General features: G+C 35.2%; 1 protein-coding gene across 1 annotated transcript in view; it reads right to left on the reverse strand.

Moving 5' to 3' along the window:
* Positions 1–21,524, reverse strand: part of LOC150095621 (spliceosome associated factor 3, U4/U6 recycling protein-like) — a 256,994-nt gene that overhangs the window by 180,708 nt on the left and 54,762 nt on the right. Inside the window, exon 6 of the mRNA XM_090409926.1 lies at positions 5,735–5,859. Within this exon, the coding sequence (XP_090266052.1) occupies positions 5,735–5,859 (125 nt within the window). The remainder of the gene's footprint in view (positions 1–5,734; positions 5,860–21,524) is intronic.

Consider the following 21,524-nt stretch of genomic DNA (forward strand, 5'->3'; position numbering starts at 1 on the left):
TTGAAGACAGGCTAAAACCTCTTCAAAATCCTGAAACCTGCTCAGAAATCCTCAAAATATAAAGAACCAGTGTTCTCTCAATGGGAGAATACTATATGGGAAGAAGGTGATAATTGTCAATAACTCTCTGGAGATTCATCCAGAGCTATATCCATTTTTGCTGCTTCAAGTTTATCGTTATGGAAATTTAGTGCTTAAGAGGACCAGTTCAATGAATTCCCCAAAGAGCACCTTCATACAGATAATCTGAATAATCATTAAAAATCAGCATAAATGACTAAGAAGTTAGTAACGTCTAACATGGTACTTCCTCATTCCCCGACCATCTCTTCAGAAGGACTTCAGAAATGCCATCACCATACCTTACATCCATGGCACATCAGAAAAAATAGCAAGATCATTAAAAAAGTACAACCTCCACACAGCTTTTAAGACCCATCGTAAACTTGCTACCCTTATCCGTTCCACCAAAGATCAGCTCCATCCTCTCTCGGTGAGTGGAGTACATAGAGTACCTTGCTCCTGTAAACTGGCATACTTTGGACAGACAGGCAGATCAGCAACCATCCAGTTAGAAGAACACAAGTCATACATCTGCAATCACGATTATGATCAATCTGGCCTTGCAGACCATGTTTTGGATACAACCCACAGGATCTCCTGGAAAAAAAACACCATGCTCCACCACAGTAAATTCAAAAAATAAAGATTGTTCTTTGAATCTGCATCTGCACTCAGGAATCAACCTAATTTAAACAAATATGGTTGCATAAAACTTCCCAAAATTTGGGAAACATTAATTATCAGAGATCCCTCTTTACATCCTAGGCCACCTGCAAACACCCATAGAAGGCGTACCACCTAGATAAGACTTTAGTTTAACTCACTATTGTATTTGTGTGTGTTGTTACAAAAAGTTTTTTGTAATCCCTGAAGATGTTTCTGTGATGACTGAGACAAAATATTGGAAGCATTAAAATTAGTTTTAATCCTTTCTCAGTGCTGATAATATTCCATTAAGCTTCCAACATGAATTCTTCACAGCACTTAAGCCTCAACACACACAAACTGAATTGCCTTAAGCATAAGACAATGATGGTACAATCAGATGATCAATCATGCCAACTGGGGAGTCACCCAATTAAACAATGCTGTACTGATTTTATCAGAAAACAACAAACAGTAAAGTCAACTACTGTACCAAACTTAAACTCAATGTTAACAAAAATGAATGTAGCTACAATCAACAAAAGAGATATTGAATAAAAATACTTTTGAAAAATCTAAAGAAAAGGATAAAGCTAATAATAATGATGAGTGCCCCACTAGATTTCTGTCAGACTTTGATAGATTAATCATCACTAACACCATGTTCCAAGGTATAGATATAAACAAATTCACACGAAGAGAAGACACAGGAAGTCATACTGACTATGTTATTACTGTAGAGTAATATTAAGTGCGTGCTGGAAAACTGAAATAGGACATGACCAACATTTGATTGAGCAGGATAAAAATAAATATAATGTTGAAAAGAAAAATAAGTACAAAAGTTTTAGAAAGAATAAAAGCATCCAGAGGTGAAGTGTATACAATCAAATATACAAATATTTCTAAAAAATGAAAGAATTTGAAAAATAATCAAACCCTTCAGACTCAGTTGCACTTTGAATGATTCAACCAGACAGGTATGTGGTGAAGTTGTCTAAAAGGATACAAAAATTAGAATTCTACAGTGGATTTAGGAAGTTAAAGAAGCAATCATGGAAAAGAAGAAAGTAATATGGAAATATCTAAACAAAACTCATGAGAAGACTTGTCAATAAGAATACAGGATATAAATACATCAAGACAGTAGAAAATGTTTTAGAACCTATTGAAAGAGCTTAGAAATGGAGGAAAGTGCATAAAAGGAAACAAAGGTGATGAAAGTCACGTGAAAACTGAAGATAAAGATATATTCGATGTTAGGAGTAATTACTTTGAAAGACTGTTAAATGAAACAAGACGTGATAGAACAGTGTAGAAAACATTCGAGAGGAATGCCCTCAAGATTACATGATACTTGAGATAGAAAAGCCAAAGCCATCAAAAACCCAATAATATGTAGAAAGGTAGCTAGAGTAGATGATATTCAACAAGAAATGCTCAAATATAGAAGTATAATAATTTTACAGCTATACTACACAATGCAGAAGCATGGTCATAATGTCAAATTGTGGATAATTGGAGTAGAATTCTTATAGTATTCATATATATATATATATATATATATATATATATAAAACAAACAAAAAACTAAAATGGAATGTAAGAATTATACAGGAATTTCTCCACTAAGCGTTCCAGTTAATGTTTATGTAAGCAAACTTAAGAAGGAAAATTACAGAGGGGAATCTTAGAGAAGAATAAACAGCATGCAGGCCAAGGTGGTCAGGATCAGAGTTCTGTTTTAGGAAAAGAAAGATGAGAAATCACTGGAAAATAATAGGGATCTATATTTAAAATTTTTGTCATGCCTTTTCCTTTTCTATATACAGATCTAGAAAAGGCATGACAACATATCAAGATAACTGTTCAAAATGCTGTAATTATATGGAGTAAAAGGAATGTTATATTGAATAATACTTAGTTCATAATTAAGATGTAAGTCAGCAGTTAAAATTGAAGGAGGTACAGAAAGATGGTTTGGTGTGAAATCAGATGTAAGATGAGTGGCATAGAATCTCCACTGTTATTCATCAATTATATGAAGATCAAAAAGGTGAGATGTTAACATCAGCTTTTTACTTTATGGTGATGCTGTTACCCTCTTAAATAAATTATTCAGTATAAGTCTTCAGGATTCTTTATCTTAATTGAATATCTACTGTAAGAAATATGATATAAAAATAAGCAGTAAAAAAAGATAACGACTACAAAAATATAGGCGGAAATGATGAAAACATCGGCTTGATCCTGAATGAAAAACCTAAAGCAATAAAACATTCCAGAAATTTAGGCACAATTTTTATTTAAGATGACAATAGACAATGGAATAAGCAAAGTGCTGGTTTGATGGGGCGTTATCAGAATAAACTTATACAGAGTAAGAGAGAGAAATTAGTCAAAACATTAAACCAGCTATATATAAAGACAGTGTTCAAACCAATTTTAACTTAAGGACCTGAAAGCTGGGTTAGAAATATCATCATCATCATCAAATTCCTGCCATGTACCCTCATCAAGGGGTGTACAAGATATGATAGTACTACATGAAAAAAATTACATCATTATTAATTTCCTATCTACAATTTTCCTCCAAATCAGTCTGTCCAATATTATCAGCTCTTATATTTCTATCGTCTAAAGCACTTTGTACCATATCAATCCACCTATATCTTGGTCTTCCTCTGGGTCGTTTTCTTGCCAACCTGGCAGAGAACACTTGTTTTGCTAATCTTTCCTCGCCCATTCTGTTTAAGTGACCATACCACCTGAGATTAGCTCTGCTAACGCATTCCTGGATGCTGACAATGTCAAGTTCTTTCCTAATATCCTCGTTTTTAATATGATACTGCCATTGATGCCATCTGTTCACGCCTATAATCTTTCTCAGGACTCTCATATCTGAAGTCTCTAGTCTTTGGTCAAGTGTTTTACTTCTGACCCAGCTCTCAGATCCATAAGTTAAAACTGGTTTGAACACTGTCTTGTATACAGCTAATTTAGTGTTACGACTAATTTCTCTCTTATTCCATAGGGTTAGAAACCCTATTCTCTTATTCTCTTATTTCATATTCATATTCTCTTATTCCATAGGGTTAGGGTTAGAAATAAAACAGTTTAAATCATTTTCTTTAATTCACACAAACACACAAGGAAATAAGTAAATAATATTTATTTAAAACCATATATTTCATCATCAGTGCCATCATCAGTGACAACATTAGTTAATTACTAGGTAGAATGTGAACAACAGATATATATGAAACAGGGAGAGATGTGTAATGTTATACATGAAACAATGCAATGGTGAAACTGAGGAAACACTGTATTACTAGTTATTCATTAATTATATTAAAAACCTAATAAATAACTTTAATGATTTGTGATTAGAATAAGACTCTCTCTCATGTTTTACATAATGAGAGGCAGTCGTTCTCATTTAAATTGGGAGGACAAAGTCATTAAAGAACAGTCTAAATCACTACCACACATGAGAGGCTGCAAGACCTATAGCAAATAAATGTGGGCTAAAGACAGAGATGATGAAAGATAAAGACTGCACACGAGTTATGAGAAAGACTAGAGAAAACAGATGACATAACTGGTGTAATCTTATTAAAATTGACGATATTAGAAAGGAATATGATATTGTGAGCATTCAGGAATGTGTGAGCAGAGTCTCAAATGGTATGGTCACTGGATAGAGAAAAGATTAGCAAAACAGCTGTTTGATGTCACAATGAGATGAAAAGGATCAAGTTCTTGGTATATTGGTAATACTTTAGAACAGTGCTTCCCAAACTTCTGGATGTCAGGGGCCCCCTTTGGAAAAATGAAAATATTTCATGGCCCCCCTTGAAAAAAAAATCGTAATATAGACATGTATTATTATAATATTTATTGTATTTATATTCAAGACCAAACATACACAGCAAAAATTTTGCAAAACATATTTGCAAAAATCAAATGCAAATATTACATTTTCAGCATCTTACATACACATTTGACATGGCACATTATCTCATATTTTTATATAGATAACAATATTTTGTTATTGTACATTTGCAGTACAAGCACATGAAGCATAAAACGATTAGTAATAAAGAAAGAATTAAAAACATAAAAGAAGTTTAATAACAATTTAATATGATGGATGTGTTTCAATACTGCTGCATGAATATCATGTGAAATATTTGAGACTGCAATTCTAGATTTCTGCTTTGAAATGAAACTTATATGAATAAGCATATGTTTACTAATATTCATTAAGCACCGAAATACGCAGGAAGCAAAATTTGTGAACCCGCACCAATGTGTGATTTTTTTTCCCTATTAAAATATAAAAATAACAAAAAAGAAATAATAAATAATAAAAATTAAATAAGTTTCTTTTAAGATAAAAAAATCTACTTAGTCTTAAAACATTTTCAATTTGTTTCATTATTTCATGCCCCCCCCTCAACAAAACTATGGCCCCCCAAGGGGGGGGAGGCACAGTTTGGGAAGCACCGCTTTAGAAGATAGAAATATATGATCTGACAATAATGGAATCCTGATAGATAAGATTAATTTGGAAAAAAATTGTCAACAGGAAGTTAGTGATAATGTAAACTTATCATGTAGCACTATTGCAGTGTCCTATACACACCTTGAGGGTACATATCAGGAATTTGATGAAGTAATAAATAATCAAGAATCAAAGGTGCATAAATTACTGTTAAATTCATTTACTTTGCAAAAATAAAGTAGTGGACATCAGTAGTTATAATAAAATTACACTTCATTTATTCTTAATGTGCTGTACTGTAGGCAAATTTCTACTTGGTTTATGAAGAATAAAACTGAATGGAACAGCAAGATTACAATTTCCATGCTCTTTATGAAACTCTCAAAAAATTGGGAGAAAAACTGTGGTTTTTGGGAAAGCTGGCAGATAAATGCACATTTCATAATTATGTTAAAAGTAAGCAAATATTTTAAAATACTGAGCAGAGAAAGTAATTAACTCAAATATAATAAGTTTTACCAAAGCTAATTCATACGGCATCAACTTTTCAAGTTTCGATTTAGCTTTCTTATAATGCTGTACTGTGTTACTATCTATCTGTCCACTTGTCCATTCTAACAGTTCTTCATATGTTCTTTCCATTTCTAGATTAAATAAATAATAATTTTAAACAAAAACTTAGTATAAGAGGATATCCTCCACTACTCAAATCAACTTATCATAAGAACACAACCTATAATGCTCATTATTCCAAATATGTATTCACTCCGCTGCTTGTTGTTTGTTATTTCTACCCACTCCCTCAACTTCCATCTAAATATGAGAAATTTAGGATTTGCATAACTGTATTATAATTGTATAATTATATAATTTGTATAAAATTGTATTTTATGTTTCATATGATATTTTTAATTGTTGAACAAAAGTACAAAACAGCTATTAAATATCAACTATAATATTATAGGAGTTACTATTACAGTACAGTATTCAGCAACTGCATACTACTACATTACATGTTCTAGTTTTCAAAGTTGTTCTGATTTTAACTATTTCATATATTATATTTCAGTTTCCTGAAAGTGATCCAAAAGAATTATAAATATCAATTTTGTCTCTTCTGATATTTAATAGATGCCACTGTAGTGCTTTAAATTACTTATAACTACTTTACAAACGACTTTACCGTAAGAAAATAATAAAGCAATTTGCTTTCCTTAAAAAGTACAACCCCCCCCCCCATAAAAAAAAGCCTTACAGAAAAACACCAATATAACAAGTAAAGCCACTTAAAGAAACTTGATAAAACAAAATATTTTGTGGCTAATGAGAATAAATTAACACATAAAAAAGGGGAGCAGGATATCTAGTTACTACTCTACATATCATAAGTGGTCATATCTCACTCTGTGTTTATCATTTCAAAACATTATGCCTACTGTGATTCTGACATAAAAAATACTTCATCAAAAGCTGACAACTGTTTTAAAAACCATTAAAAGTGAAAAAAAAAAGAAGGTTATGTGAAGTGTTAAAAATATTATACTTAAGCCTCACTACAAATGCAAACAATCACCATCCACAGAAAAAGTATCCTAATTCAGTGAAATATTGTACAATACAATATCTTACAGTCAACAATAGATATTGCAAGTGTTACTGCTGAAAAAGAAAGACCTTCCTAACTGGAGGAAATGCCAATTAGACATAGCTCTGTCATTTCACCCCCCCCCTTCTTGATTTATATAAATAACTTGCCTTCATTGACTGCAAACCCTGTTCATAGTTTTGCTGATGATGGCACTTTCCACTCATCCTGCTCACACGAGGGTGGTTTGAAAAGTTCTTGGCCTAACAATGAAAAAACGAATTTATAATTTCAAAATTATTTTTACTTTTCAACATAATCTCCTTTAAGACTAACAGATTTATTCCAGCGATGCTCCAGCGCCATTATCCCTTCCCTGTAGTGGTTCTCAGTAAGATCTGCAAAATACCCCCTCTACAGCTGCAATCACCTCTTGATTCAAAGAAAAATGCTGACCAGTGAAGAGTTTTAGTTTTGAGAAGAGACAGAAGTCAGAGGGAACCAAATCTGGGAATAGGGTGGATGTTCCAACAATTCATAGTGCAGAACCCTTAATTTTCCCATTGCCAAAACACTTTTGTGAGCAGGTGCATTGTCTGAAAGATGATTTTTTTTTCTTCTGCAAACTGGGCATTTTCTCATTTTTTTGTCTAGTCTGGTTAAAAGATTGGAATAATATTCTCCGGTTATTGTTTTACCCTTTCTAAGGTAATTAATAAACAAAATGCCTTTAGCATCCCAAAACACCGATGCCACGACCTTTCTTTCCTGCTGATGGAACTGACTTTGTCTTCTTTGGCGCTGAACACCCGGCTTCTGTCCACTGTTTTAACTGCTGTTTGGATTCTGGTGTGTAATAGTAAATCAAAGTCTCATCCATAGTAATAAATCCATGCACAAAATCAATTTTATTCTTGTTAAAACACTCTAAGAACTGTTCAAATATTTTCAAGCAAGTGCATTTTTGATCTGCTGAGAGCAAGTGCAGCATCCATCTTGCGCAAAGATTTTTCATTTGTAATTCTTCATGCAAAATATATCCTACATGTTCTTTTGAAATGCCTATAGTCTCAGCAATTTCATGCACTTTGACTCGCCGGTCATCCAATACATATCGCGCACTTGATCAATGATTTCTGGTATATTGTTACACCTTTTGGACGTCCTTCACGTGGATCATCTTCAAGGCCGGTATGCCCACGTTTAAACTTGGTAGCCTATTTCTTAATTGTCAAAAACAAAGGAGAAGAGTGTCCATAAACTTTTATGAACTTCGAATGAATTTCTTTTGGCGTTAAACCTTCTTTTACAAAGAATTTTATAACTGCACGATACTCAATTTTATCCATTTCAAGGGATACAGACAACACATATGCTTCAGACAACTGTACAAAACAAACTACTTGATAGAATGACTTGCAATTTCACATGGATGCTTATGACAGATGTACCAACTTAGAAAAAAAATCTTGCCGATAGTATTGCCATCTATGGTCGAGGCCGAGAATTTTTCAGACCACCCTCGTAATAAGAGCTCTGAACACTGAACTTTACAGTATTCTTGATTTTGTTGTAAACAACCTAGTCACTTCAATAATTAAAAACACAGTTTTGTTTGTTTCCTTGAAAAAATACCTCAGATCTCCACTTACTTTTGATAATGCTCAGCTCAACAGTCAAGACCAAATATCTCTCTTTGTGGACTGAGTCTTACACTAAGTCCTGGCATTATCATGTCACATCTATACCATCACTAGCTTCCAAAAAACTTAGTATTCTTTTCTGTTGAAGATGGTACTTCTCTTCTGAGTAGTTACTTACTCTGGATAAATTCCGAATCCCGTGAACCTTGGAATACTCTTGTTATGTTTGGGATGATGCACCTAAGACCACCCTAAAATTTCTTAATGCTATTCAGAAAAGGGCAGTTCAGTGATTAACGTCATCTCTTACAGACTGTATCAAATAAAGGCTGTGTTGGGAGAGGGAGTCAGAGTACTATGTTGATATTCTTCTTACACTACTTTGGCTATGTTCTCACAGAAGATCAGTTTCTACATTATGTCTCTCCTACAGATGTTTTCACAACTGCTTTTAGCAGAACTAGAACTCCTTATGCCTCCCATTTCTGCCACATTTACAGGAACTTGAGCAAAAGCAGCTCAACATCCCTTTACAGTTGAACTGTATTCATTGAACCCACTACTTGTCGTCATCTTTCAATCCTCTACCTCAGTTCTGTGGAATAGCCTTCCCTGTGAAGCATTTCCATTTTGTAAGAAGAACATCGACATATTACTCTGACTCCCTGCCTAACACAGCCTTTATTTGATACTGGCATATGTTGATGGATAATGCTGAAGATTTTTTCTTCTAAATGTTCCAATAACCATTTTGCAAGAATAAGCAGTAATGAACTATGACTATGGTAAGTGGTAGTTCTTTCAGTGTTTGCCAGTTTACTCTTCCAGGTGACATTACACTGTTAATTATGTTGTTAACTCAAAGATATTTCATCTGGAATAATTAACTCTATATACAAGATTGAAACTATTCTTGTAAACTAGTTATTGGAACATTTAGAAGAAAAAATCTTCAGCATTATCCATCAACATACAGCAGATTCAGACTCAGAGCAGACTCAGTATGTTGTCAATATTTTTCCATTTGAAAACATGTTGATCAAGATCTATTTCTTCAAAAAAATCAATCTCCTTCATCCAGGGATTATGCTTACTCTCAAAAACAGAATAACAAGGAGTATTATACTAATTTTTGACATTCATCTCCAATGTGAAAATGGCAATATCTATCTCATGTCTACCACAACTCCACTTTGTAGATGAAGACTCAATAACATCTAATAAAATGAGAATGCCTCTCATGGATGCACAGGACAACAAAAAAATCTCAATGATTCAGCATTTTAGGTTAGTTATAGATGAATTTCAACAGCTGGCATAACACTGCCTTCCTGATTATTGGAGGCTTGAAGAGGCACAAAAATGTTCGACATTTGGTCTGTATGGCAGGATTTCTGGATTATCATACCCTTAGCACATCAATAGTACTAACATATGACAGGTTGTCTCCAACCTTTTGTGGTGGGCTTCACATTACAAAAAAAAATAAAAACAAAATAATAATGAAACAATATCCTTCAATGGCTACAATCCTACAGTGACTCAAAAAATTAAAGTATTGACTATTTCTCTCCTAATCCAAAATATGCAGGATCACTATTCCTTATGAGGTGTTATTGTAATTGCTATTTCATCCATTGATGTTGCACTTAGTAATTTTTCTGAGTGCTGCTGACATGATGGTTCCATAAAAATATCACTAGATCGTAGTTTTTTAATTGTTCTGGTAGATCGTGTGAGTTCTAAATCTTTTTGAATAAGGAGGGATGTTATTTTCCTTTTGTCATGTCTTTTATTTTGTACTTCTGTAATCAAATGGTTATCAGTACTTGGTTGCAACCTTGTGAGGGCCCTGAAAAATATGAGGATGAAAAATTCATGTTCAGCACCACAGCTCATCAGAGACACACATGGATGCCCATTCACCAGCAAGCACTGACTGCACTCAGGAGAGGAATGCCAGGGCTAACCCAAATGCTATCCTAGAACCACAGCAAGCCTTGGGCCCAACCCCAGACCATGGGTGAGAGACTTACTGCAACACTGTTGACCCATGCAGGCAAGCCCACTAGCCAGACTTTTGGCAAGATACGTAAATGGCCTTTCTTGCTGAAGCAGAGGCCAAAGTACTGCAAGAATACCAGGCTCTCCCTTTCAGGATGCCCGTGGGTTGCACTGTGGCAAGGCACTAATTTTTCTGAGTGCTGCTGACATGATGGTTCCATAAAAATATCACTAGATCGTAGTTTTTTAATTGTTCTGGTAGATCGTGTGAGTTCTAAATCTTTTTGAATAAAGAGGGATGTTATTTTCCTTTTGTCATGTCTTTTATTTTGTACTTCTGTAATCAAATGGTTATCAGTACTTGGTTGCAACCTTGTGAGGGCCCTGAAAAATATGAGGATGAAAAATTCATGTTCAGCACCACAGCTCATCAGAGACACACATGGATGCCCATTCACCAGCAAGCACTGACTGCACTCAGGAGAGGAATGCCAGGGCTAACCCAAATGCTATCCTAGAACCACAGCAAGCCTTGGGCCCAACCCCAGACCATGGGTGAGAGACTTACTGCAACACTGTTGACCCATGCAGGCAAGCCCACTAGCCAGACTTTTGGCAAGATACGTAAATGGCCTTTCTTGCTGAAGCAGAGGCCAAAGTACTGCAAGAATACCAGGCTCTCCCTTTCAGGATGCCCATGGGTTGCACTGTGGCAAGGCACTAAATCCCAGTGATGATGGTCTGGAAGGCAGGATAGTGAAAAAAGACTCAAAGTTAGAGCCTCCACAAGGAGGTGGGACCATGGACACCATGGTCCCACAAGGAGGGGTATATTGCAGCATCTTCAAATACAGTATGAACATTTGTTCAAAGAAAGCTGCAAAGCCTTACTACAGTGAATCTTAACTGCAATGATAGATTTTAAGGTTACCATTTTTAAGAATGCAATTGCAATCAGAGTTGAATTTGAGTTTCCATTTGAATTTCCTATCATTCTTTTAGTTTTATATGCTGAAAGCATTTTGAGATACTGAAAATATCACGATTATATAAAACTAAGAGAGATTGTTAGCTCTTTTCATTAATTAAATATTCAACTATCTCACCGTGGCAATGTGCTTCTAATGGAAAATTCATATAACAGGATATACTAGCAACTTTGCATGTAGCATCTCTTTTCATTCTCTCATTTTCCACAAGGAGTATCAGTTCATGGGGAAGGAGACTGCCCATTCTTCAAATAATATTTGCTCTGCTACTACATTCAGCATCCTGCTGCTTCTGCATTTGTCCGGCCTGTTGATATCAAGTATGGAAATCTTGAGTGTGAATGTACCCTTTGTTGTTTTGTTGTCCCTACTTCATGGAGATGGGTAGTCCTGGATAGCCTGACTAGAATCACTCAACTAGAGGACTCAGCTAACTGTGAGGGTCATCAGATGTAATACATCTCCACCATCTTGCAGTGGCATGGTTGCAGAAGTTCTATAGTGAATGAGTCTGGAAGCAACCCTAGCACTCCAGTGGGCATCAATGCATAGACCTGTGGTTGATGATGATTTCTAGCAATGAATTTGAACTCCCTGAATGCAAATTCTTCACCTTCAAATTCATCAGGGGCACTCATATATCCCAGCCAAGTGGTAGCTACTGTACAAACATTCTTAGTAGAATCGAGCAACAGTAAATGCCAGCTTCACATGTAAACATACTACTCTTTCTTATCATACAAGCAACAGACAAGTATCCAATAGAAAAATGCCACTCTTCTTTATTCAAAAGGGTTTAGAAGAAGAACTGGCAGGATCCCTAAAAAACCTCCACTACAATGACATTCTTGTAGAAACATCTTATCGGCAATATTCAACACTTTTACAAGCAACAACCATTGAGGATTACCAATTACAGTAACATTCCATAAAATATTTTTTATGGAATTTTACTGTTCATTTATTCTAAGGAATCATATCAGAATGAGATCTCATCCCTGTTCCAGATGACAAGACATATTAGAAACTTAAAAGATCAAGGAGTGATAGCTATAAGGTGCATTTTGATGAATGATAATAACCTTATTTCAACCAGGAAAAGCAGAAACCATACCTTAGTTATACTAACTCCCCTCCCATATTCTGTAAAAGCTTGATATCTCAACTGTCCTGTAAGGCTCAACATTCCAAATCTTAATAATAATAATCCATGGTGCTTCCAAGTCCTAAAGGCCCATAACACATCCAGATTGGTTTTCTTAACCATAACTTCAGGATAACATAGTTAGTCTTATGCCTAAATATATATCTTTGTGTGTAAATTGCATATACGCTGGTGCCAGTTTGTTTGGATGAAGGATGAAAAACTAGAGTTTCTGGGAGACAAGATTAAGATAGAACAAAAGAGTCCTTCAAGTTGAGATGACAATAAAGAAAACAACTAAAGGGACACAAACACAAGTAGGAGTGTTGCACTAGTATATAATAATAATATATACTCATCTGCTTCCAACGTGACATATAAATGACATCAATTATTATGTTGTATTACATTGTTACTCCTGAGACTACTCCTAAAAAGATCCCACTAAATGAAAACCTTTAATCACAAACAAACAAGCAAATGAATAAATAAAATAAATAATAATGGCAAGACCACCACATAAAAGAAAGACACCAACCATCATTGTGGAAAAAACTGATAATACATCCAATAAATTGAAAGAAAACTTACTAAATCTCACAGAATTAACAGATGAAAGATAAGCAAGAGAACATATGACATGCTAAGAGCTCAGGGTGTCTGTGTAACATATATCAACAGTAGTATTTTTCTTTTGTGTGTTCAAGTGTCAGCTGAATGGCATACAGCTCAGTAGCTACTATTTTCTAGAAGGATATGACTTTGAGACAATGTGTTGTCAGAAAGAACATCAACAGATGACTCAATTCTCAAACTGTCCATATAAACTGGTAGGAGGGCACAGTACTTGCTCTGTGCATGCTACACAGCTGTTGATAAAGGCTACCAATGGAATAAGCAATTTCTGTAACTGATGTGGCAAGAAGCCAGCATTGTGGAGAATGCCAGGGTTGTATTCTGCCATAGTTCTAAGGATGGAAACAAATTTTGCAACTGCTGCCATCAAAGCAAGGATACAGGCTCATTTGCTTAAAGACTAGGGAGAGAAATGCACGATCTTGCATATTCCCTTATGGTAAATACAGTCCAACCATTAAAGGGCATATCTTTAGCACACTGGCAAAATACCACCACCTTGCTTACTGAGAGCCTGAAGTGGCTGTTGCTATGTTTGGTTTGCAAAGCAAGGGTTCTGGTTTCTGTCATCACCAAATTTTTCAACATGTAGTGTGAGTGATATCCCTCAAGAGCACGAATGCCAAACATCCAGTATGTTCTTCATCTTCAAGGGCACAGCAGTAAAATAGTTCTGTAGGCTGGCTGCCAATAGGGTTTGGGACTAAAATAGACTGTAATGGATTTTTGAAGCTTCCTGATTAGATGTTGCATAATCTAGTTGCAAGGTTGTGCTTGGATGGAGGCCACGTTATGGCACAGAGCTTGGATGTGCTCTGTATGGGTGACATGTCTAAGAGTATCTCGAACTGTATGTGCCTCTCCCTGATAATTTTCTCTTCACCTTTGTAATACCAGTATGAGAGTAAACCTAAATAAATGCAGTTACAGTGGTAAAATTAAATAAGTAACTTCCTCAAAAAATTCACCAGAAAAATTTAAAAATTTAAACAATCTTACAGAAAAAAAAAATTCTTATTACATTCACTTCACCTACATTTGTAATATAAACACCAACCTAAATGAAGTGCATCATCACCTGAAGACATCCATACCTGATCTCCTAATTTTGACTGAAACCCAAATTACTGCTATAACAACCACAGCCCAACTTAACTGTCCAAACTACACCCTATATGATTCTTTCCATCACAAAAGCGATACTTATGCTTTTATATAATGCTTGCCAGAGAATGCCCAATCTCAAACCCCCCCCTTTTGTCCTGCACCTTAAGATTATCCTACCTCCTCATGTGTCAAGCATTCCAACCAATTCTCAAAATCATACTAACTTTTTTACCTTCTTATCCATGAAGCTTGATTCCCTAACAGCGAAGTCATCTTCCTTGGCAAACTGGGTCCTTTTTTTTTTTTTAAATTTTACTGAATCTAGAAGAGAAGCAAAGGTAGCAAGTACTACTCATGCAAATTATTGCTTGAGTAATAATTTAAAACAAACCATTCGTCTCTCAACCAAAATCCTTAGAAAGTGTACCAGTGCAATCCAAGAAAAGGAAATGACTTATCATAAGTGGCCTGAGACAAAAACTCTGCTTCATTCACAGCCTTCATTGAAGCTAACTCACAATACCTGCAAAACCATTATTAAAAGGAGTAAGTCTAACTTTGACAGAACAAAACGTAGAAAACTACTTGCTACCTGTGTCAATGGCAGAAATGCCATCTAGTCCCTCGGAAAAGCCTTTGGATGTAACTTTTGTCCATTTCTGCTTCCATCTCTTTCTTATCCAAATGGTAGCAATGCAACATTACCTAAAAATAAGGTTCTTTTCATCCAACTCCAACACACATGATGAAGGCAAATCACTTTCTCCTTTACCTGCCACACTGAATCGCATGCCCTTCTGCCAAAAAGACATTAGAAGAATCCCAACAATCAGGATACTAAAAGGCTCTTGGTGCAGATGGTATCCCACCAGCTGTGCTCCTATTACACTCTGCTGGCATCCACTCTATAGCATGGAAGCAAGCCCATATCCAAACAGCCAATTCCAAAAAAACAAGGTGATGTGTCTACTATCCAGCTATCGATCCATTGCTCTTACCTCAGTACTGTGAACTGTCAAGTAATCAACAGCAAGTGATTGTGTTCCTGAGCTCTGTTATTTCTTCTACCCTCTTACTTGACCTGTTCTCACTAGCATAAAACCCTATTCATAGTTTTGCTGATGATAGCCCTCTCCTTTCATCCTACTCAAACAATAAACCTTGAAATGCTTGAACATCTCAAGCTTTAAGATCATCAAAGGAAGTGCTCCAAACACTTACCTTCAACACCATCCTGCAATGGAGCAAAAACAACCTAATCATTTTCAATGCTTCCAAAACACAGTTCTGTCTGTTTTCTCACAAAAAATACCTGAGTTCTTCCCAACTTACTTTGAATAATGTTCAACTTAGCAGTCAAGACTAAATTTCTCTTTCAGACTAACTCTTACTCCTGTCTTGCATGGCATAATCACATCACTAACTTCTATAGTTTCTTCAGATTCCAGAAAAGTTGGCATCCTTTTTCACTTCTTTTCTGTCCATTTGCTTACTTTGTACGTCTCAAATCTGCCCAACCTTGGAATACTCATCTCACATTTGGGACGGTGCATCTCCTGTCGTCTGCGCAGTTAGCCAAGTGGCTATGCGCATCGCAATCATATGCCTGGGAAAAGAGTGTCCTGAATTTGATTCTGTCGCTGACGTGAGGAGCTTAGGATCTTTCTCAGACATAGCCAAGTTAGCCAGTCTTGGATGTGAACTGCAGGGTTTTTTCATCCTGCAAACCGGCCTTGAGAACTCAACGCTCAAGACAACGGATACACAAGGAGGCATAGGGCTAACCATCTTATCCTTTTGTACGGTTCCAGCTAAATGAATAGAAAAACCCTCGACACTGCAAGGTAAAAGAGGGGGAAGAGGAAGAAGAAGAAGCATCTCCTGTCTAAAAATTCTTGATGTAGTTAAGAGGAATGTGGATCAGATGACTGATGATCCTCTCTCTCTCTCTCTCTCTCTTTCTTTCTTTCTCGTACACTCTTTTCAGCCACTGTTTTATAGACTGTTTCCACATCGTATCTCTTCTACAGAGGTTTACATGGAAATTGTTCAGCAGAATGAGCATAGATTATGTCCTCCATTATTGCTAAACCTATGGAACATGAGCAGCAGCTGCACAACACCTTTTGCTTAGTCTGCAGATGAACAGCTGGTTAACCAAACCTATTACTCCCAGACTTCTTTCATTCCATTTACCCTCAGTTCTGTGAAACATCAGTCCACAAGGACTATAACCCCCACCTCTTTAAGAGGAATATCAACAGATTATTTTGCTCTTAATCTCACACCCCACATGGCATTTATCTGCTATAGGTCTTGTGTGTGGGGAATAATTTTTTTAAATGGCTTTAAAGAAACAATCACAGACAAAAATTAATAAAAACTTTCAACAAATATTTCAATCGGAATCTAACTGAACGCACAACAATTCATATCAGGTAGAACAGTAATGATGGATTTCTAAATGAAAGGAACTGCATACTAATATAATGAAGTACAGCAGACAGTGAGATGCAATTAAAAAAAAACTACTGCTTATAACTGATAAAAATTTGACTTTCACAAATTTTAGTTAATGAGGGGGAGCTGTTATGATTTCAATTTGGCTAGTATAGTAACGATTCAGCACTCTCCTTAACCAGCATTCAAATTTGAAGTGGCAATGCTGAAAGATGAGTTCTCAACTAGAAGATTCCATGTCAATAGCATATTCTGTGTGGGCAGTGTCGACTCCATGCTGTACTAAACTGAACTTCTCAGGCTTACTATTACAGATGATATATGACTAGTGCTCTTGTTGTCATTTCTCAATAGAACATCTTATCTGTCCAAAGTAAAACATATATACTAGATTGTATTTCTTGAGAAACCAAAAACATAAGGAACTGGAACTATTCATACCAGTTCAGAGTTGTTAGGAGCAGGCTGAATAGAGAAGCAGTTGCGTTGCATATTACACTGGGATATTGTTCAGTACTAGTTTGAGATCACAAGGGGTTGAAACAGACAATGTGAGCTCCATTTAGCAAGGTTCTGATGATGATTTCTATTTTTTGAGATTGGTGATGTGTTGAATCTTGTTGCATGTAGGGGCCAGTAAAGGTCAGTTTGCAATAAGCAAAGGTAGACAGTACACAGACTTCTATGAAAGCTAATTCCTTTTCTGTCCTTTTCTAGCCTCATGGTGAAGTTGATATGGGGATGATTTTAGCTGAAAATGAGGGTATATCTTCAAGGAGGAGTGAGATGGTGAAAACGTTATCCAATGGTTGGGGTTGTATGGAAGAGAAGAAGAGAAAAGAGTGTCTTCCAATTGTTCGGGCTAGACATTGGCTGATACAGGTGAAAGAGGGCTTTCCACTGAAGTATCTTCAATTCGTCTGTAAAGTTTATTTTGGCAGACAAAGTAGTCAGGGCAGATGATGAAGTCAAACAATTTAACTATGTCTGGAAGGAAGAAGGTTTGTGAAAATAACTGAAGAGTCTGTAAACAAAGATTCAACATCAAAACTCATCATAATATCAGTAGGCTGTAGAGATAAATTTTAACTTTGGTCTAGAAATCTAAGTAATTTTTATAAAAGATAAGAACTTAACTATGCAATAAGTAGAAGAGTGGATACCAATCATTGATTGTATCCAGAAGGCATTCGTCTTTGATGATCTCACACTAGAACTAAACAACATCCAATGTATTATGCAACAGAACAGCTTCTCTCCACAGAAGACATGACAAAATTTTGACTCCTACAAGCCTGCTCCTAACAACCCAATAATGGAGAGTTCCAATTTCTTATGTTTCTGGTTTATCTCCAAACCAATCTCGAACTGCAAGAATTACAATCCAGTACCTATGTTTTTTCCTGTCAACAAACTCTCCTCCTGGTTACTTTCCACCAAGGATAAATGATCTCCTCTTTCCCTTCCTGTTGTGTACCAAGTTCCCTGTGATTGCAATCTCTCTTACTTTGGACAGACAAAATGTTTTGTTGAAAAATGACTACAAGAATACCATTTTTATATCACCCATAATAAGCCTGAGAAGTCTAGTTTAGCATAGCAAGGAGTCAACAATGACCACAGAATCTTCTGGTTAAGATCTTATTTGTTTCATCATTGACACTTCAAATTTGAGCACTTGTTAAGGAGAGTGCTAAAGCATTACTACACTGGCCAAATTGGAATCTTAACAGCTCCCTCTCATTAGCTAAAATTTGAGAAAGTCTAATTCCTATAAGTCATAAGCAGCCATTTTTTTAAAAATTCCATATTACCATCTCCTACCATATTATTCAAGTGCACAGCTCATATTTTGAAATCTATGGTTAATGCACAATGCACTGAAGATGATCCATTTGTACTGAAATATTTGTTAATAAGGTTTTTATTAATTTCTTGTGCCTGCATGTTTTAGTAATCAAATCACATTAAAGGTCATTCTCTCTCTCTCTCTATTATTAAAGAATATATTTAAAACTCTGGCTTTGAGTAGACTAGTGCACAGTACAGACAATGCAGTGAATATTAACCTACACCATCACACAGGTAGAAAATAATGTACAGAGGACATTCATTTTTTTTTTTTTTGAATTTTTCTCTTAATTGGTAAATGTGTGCAGAATGTAAGCCTCCTACAAAAAACAAGTTCTTGGTTTCTTTCACTAGGATATTAATTTTTCTATGCTTAATTCTGAGTCAGGATAAGTGCACACAGACTGAACATGTTTATAAGTGACCATGAAATTAGATCATCTTACATAAACACAGATGCAACAGCTTGTTGCATGTGCTTCAATCATCCTCATGCTGCAGGAATATGAGACAAATTGTAGTCATCGACATAAAGTGAATTGTCTATAGTTGAAGAAAAATATTCTGTATACAGTTAATTTTGAACAAAAAGCATTACACTTAAGATTCTTGGCAATATGGTTAACAAACATGGTTCTTATTTGGACTTGGAAAGTTCAACTACATAATATTTTTAATAAAAATAGGAATGTTGCCTCTGAGATTTCATACATTCATCATGATGTGTCATAACCTTTTTCTATGTCAAATAACAGTGACATTAGTTTTCTTTGACAGGTATTCACATTTTCATGTTTCAGGATTGCATCTCTGAATGATCCAAATGTTCAAATCATTCAATTTTGGATGCCAAATGAGTGTTGGAAAACAAGCCACTGCTCTCAAGATAACAAAGAAGGCAAGAACTGACCATTCTCTCCATGCTCTTACAGAGACAACTAGTCAATACAATAGGATGGTAACTATCTGCAAGTTATATATCTTTCTTGTCTAAAATTGAAGAATACACCAAATGCCTTTGGATTTCTTTTGATGTATTCTTCTTTTGAAGAATATACCAATTGCCTTTGGATCAGCAATTACACATGTTCCAAAACAACAAACAGCTTACATTGTATGTATATCCTTCATTTTCCATATTTTATCCCATTCCAAACCAAACTCTTTCTGAATGTTTAACATGATATGCTTTGACTTGAACATTCTTATATTTTTTTACAAGTGTTATATATACTGAGTGCAAATTTCATAAATAGGAATGTTTTATTATATGAAAATGTAAAAAAAAAAATTATTTGTTTGCATTTTTTAATGCAATTGTATGCATAGTGTTATCGAAGCTATCACATGGTTTAGCACTAGCATAACAAAGAAAACAAATATATTTTTAGTAGTCTATTTGCTTACTGTTTGTTGCAATCCTAAGGAATAACAATGCACGTATATTATTATATGTTTGTTTATAGTAGTGTTCTTATGCCATATGTTATAACAACATTATAGTGTATGGCATAAAAGAATTTGCAGGAGAAATGGTGATGTCTTTGACTAGACTGTTTAATTTAAATTATTCTGGCAAAGTCCCAAGAGAGTGAAAGGAGGGCAAAATAATTCCTTTGCATACAGGAGGATCTAAGTCTGTGGTAGAAAATTATATAAAAATCAGTAATAGTGAAAACAAAGATGATATACAGGTCATATCATGAAACATGAAAGTCTTCAAAAAAAATTTGTTACAGGGAAAAAATGAGAGAAGCAAAAGAAAGATAAATATCAACACACATGGTCCTAAAACACAAAGGATCTGGTGTACCTGAACTATGCAGACAGCAAGAGAAAAGTACTGAAAAAGTTAGTCAAAAAGAGAATTCAGGAATGGGTAGGTAACAGTATGATACTCTATGAGGGGCAGCATGGCTATGTGAAGGTTAGGTCATGCCTTAGTAATCTATTAACTTTTTTATAATTAGAGTGACAACTGAATTTGATTAAGGGAATAGGTATAAGATGAAAGTGCTGGATTTTGCAAAGGAGTTTGAAAGGATACCACACGGAACTTTATTATGAAAACTGCAACAAATGGGAATGGATATGAAATTGGTGATATGGGTAAAAGGGTGGCTGATTGATATATACCAAAAAGTAGTATATGGAGAAGCAGAAGCCAGGGGAAGGGAAGTGACTAGTGGTGTGCCACGGGACGCTGTGCTTGGACCACTTCTGTTTAATTGTACATAAGTACAATTTCCTTATCTACATAAGTCACATAAGGAAATAATTTAAAGGGAAATGTTCAGTTGCTTGCTGATGATGCAAAGCTGGGTACAGCAATAGTTAATCAAAGTGATGTAGAGAGTTTGCAAGATGATTTCAAGACACTAACAGTATAGGCAAAACATAATGGGTATCAATTTAATGTGAAAAAATATAAAGTTATCCATTTTGGGATAAACAGATTACAAGCTGTGTACTACATTGAGGAAACTGTACTCCAGGAAAGACACTTTTGTGAAATGCATGTAATCAATGGCATACTCAAGGGATGATGAATTTGCCAAAACATTATGTACATCATATTCTTTACATTTCATAGAGAACAGTACTGATCTGATGATTTGTATCTTCTCTCAGAGTATGGAAAACTTACACTATCATAAATCCTCTTTGCTTTTTTTTTGAAGAAGATTTAAGAAATGAAGTTTTGGAGATGATGGGTGCTAAAATTGAATGAATAAAAGAACATAGTGAAAACAAAGACATGATATACTGGTCATATCATGAAACATGAAAGTCTTCAAAAAAAGATTTGTTACAGGGAAGAAATGAGAGAAGCAAACATCAACATCAACACACATGGTTCTAAAAAATAAAGGATTTGGTGTATCTGAAC

Source organism: Typopeltis vanoorti, chromosome 20 (genome assembly GCF_054136105.1).
Source record: "Typopeltis vanoorti isolate ZY-2024b chromosome 20, IOZ_Tvanoo_1.0, whole genome shotgun sequence".
NCBI lineage: Eukaryota > Metazoa > Arthropoda > Arachnida > Uropygi > Thelyphonidae > Typopeltis > Typopeltis vanoorti.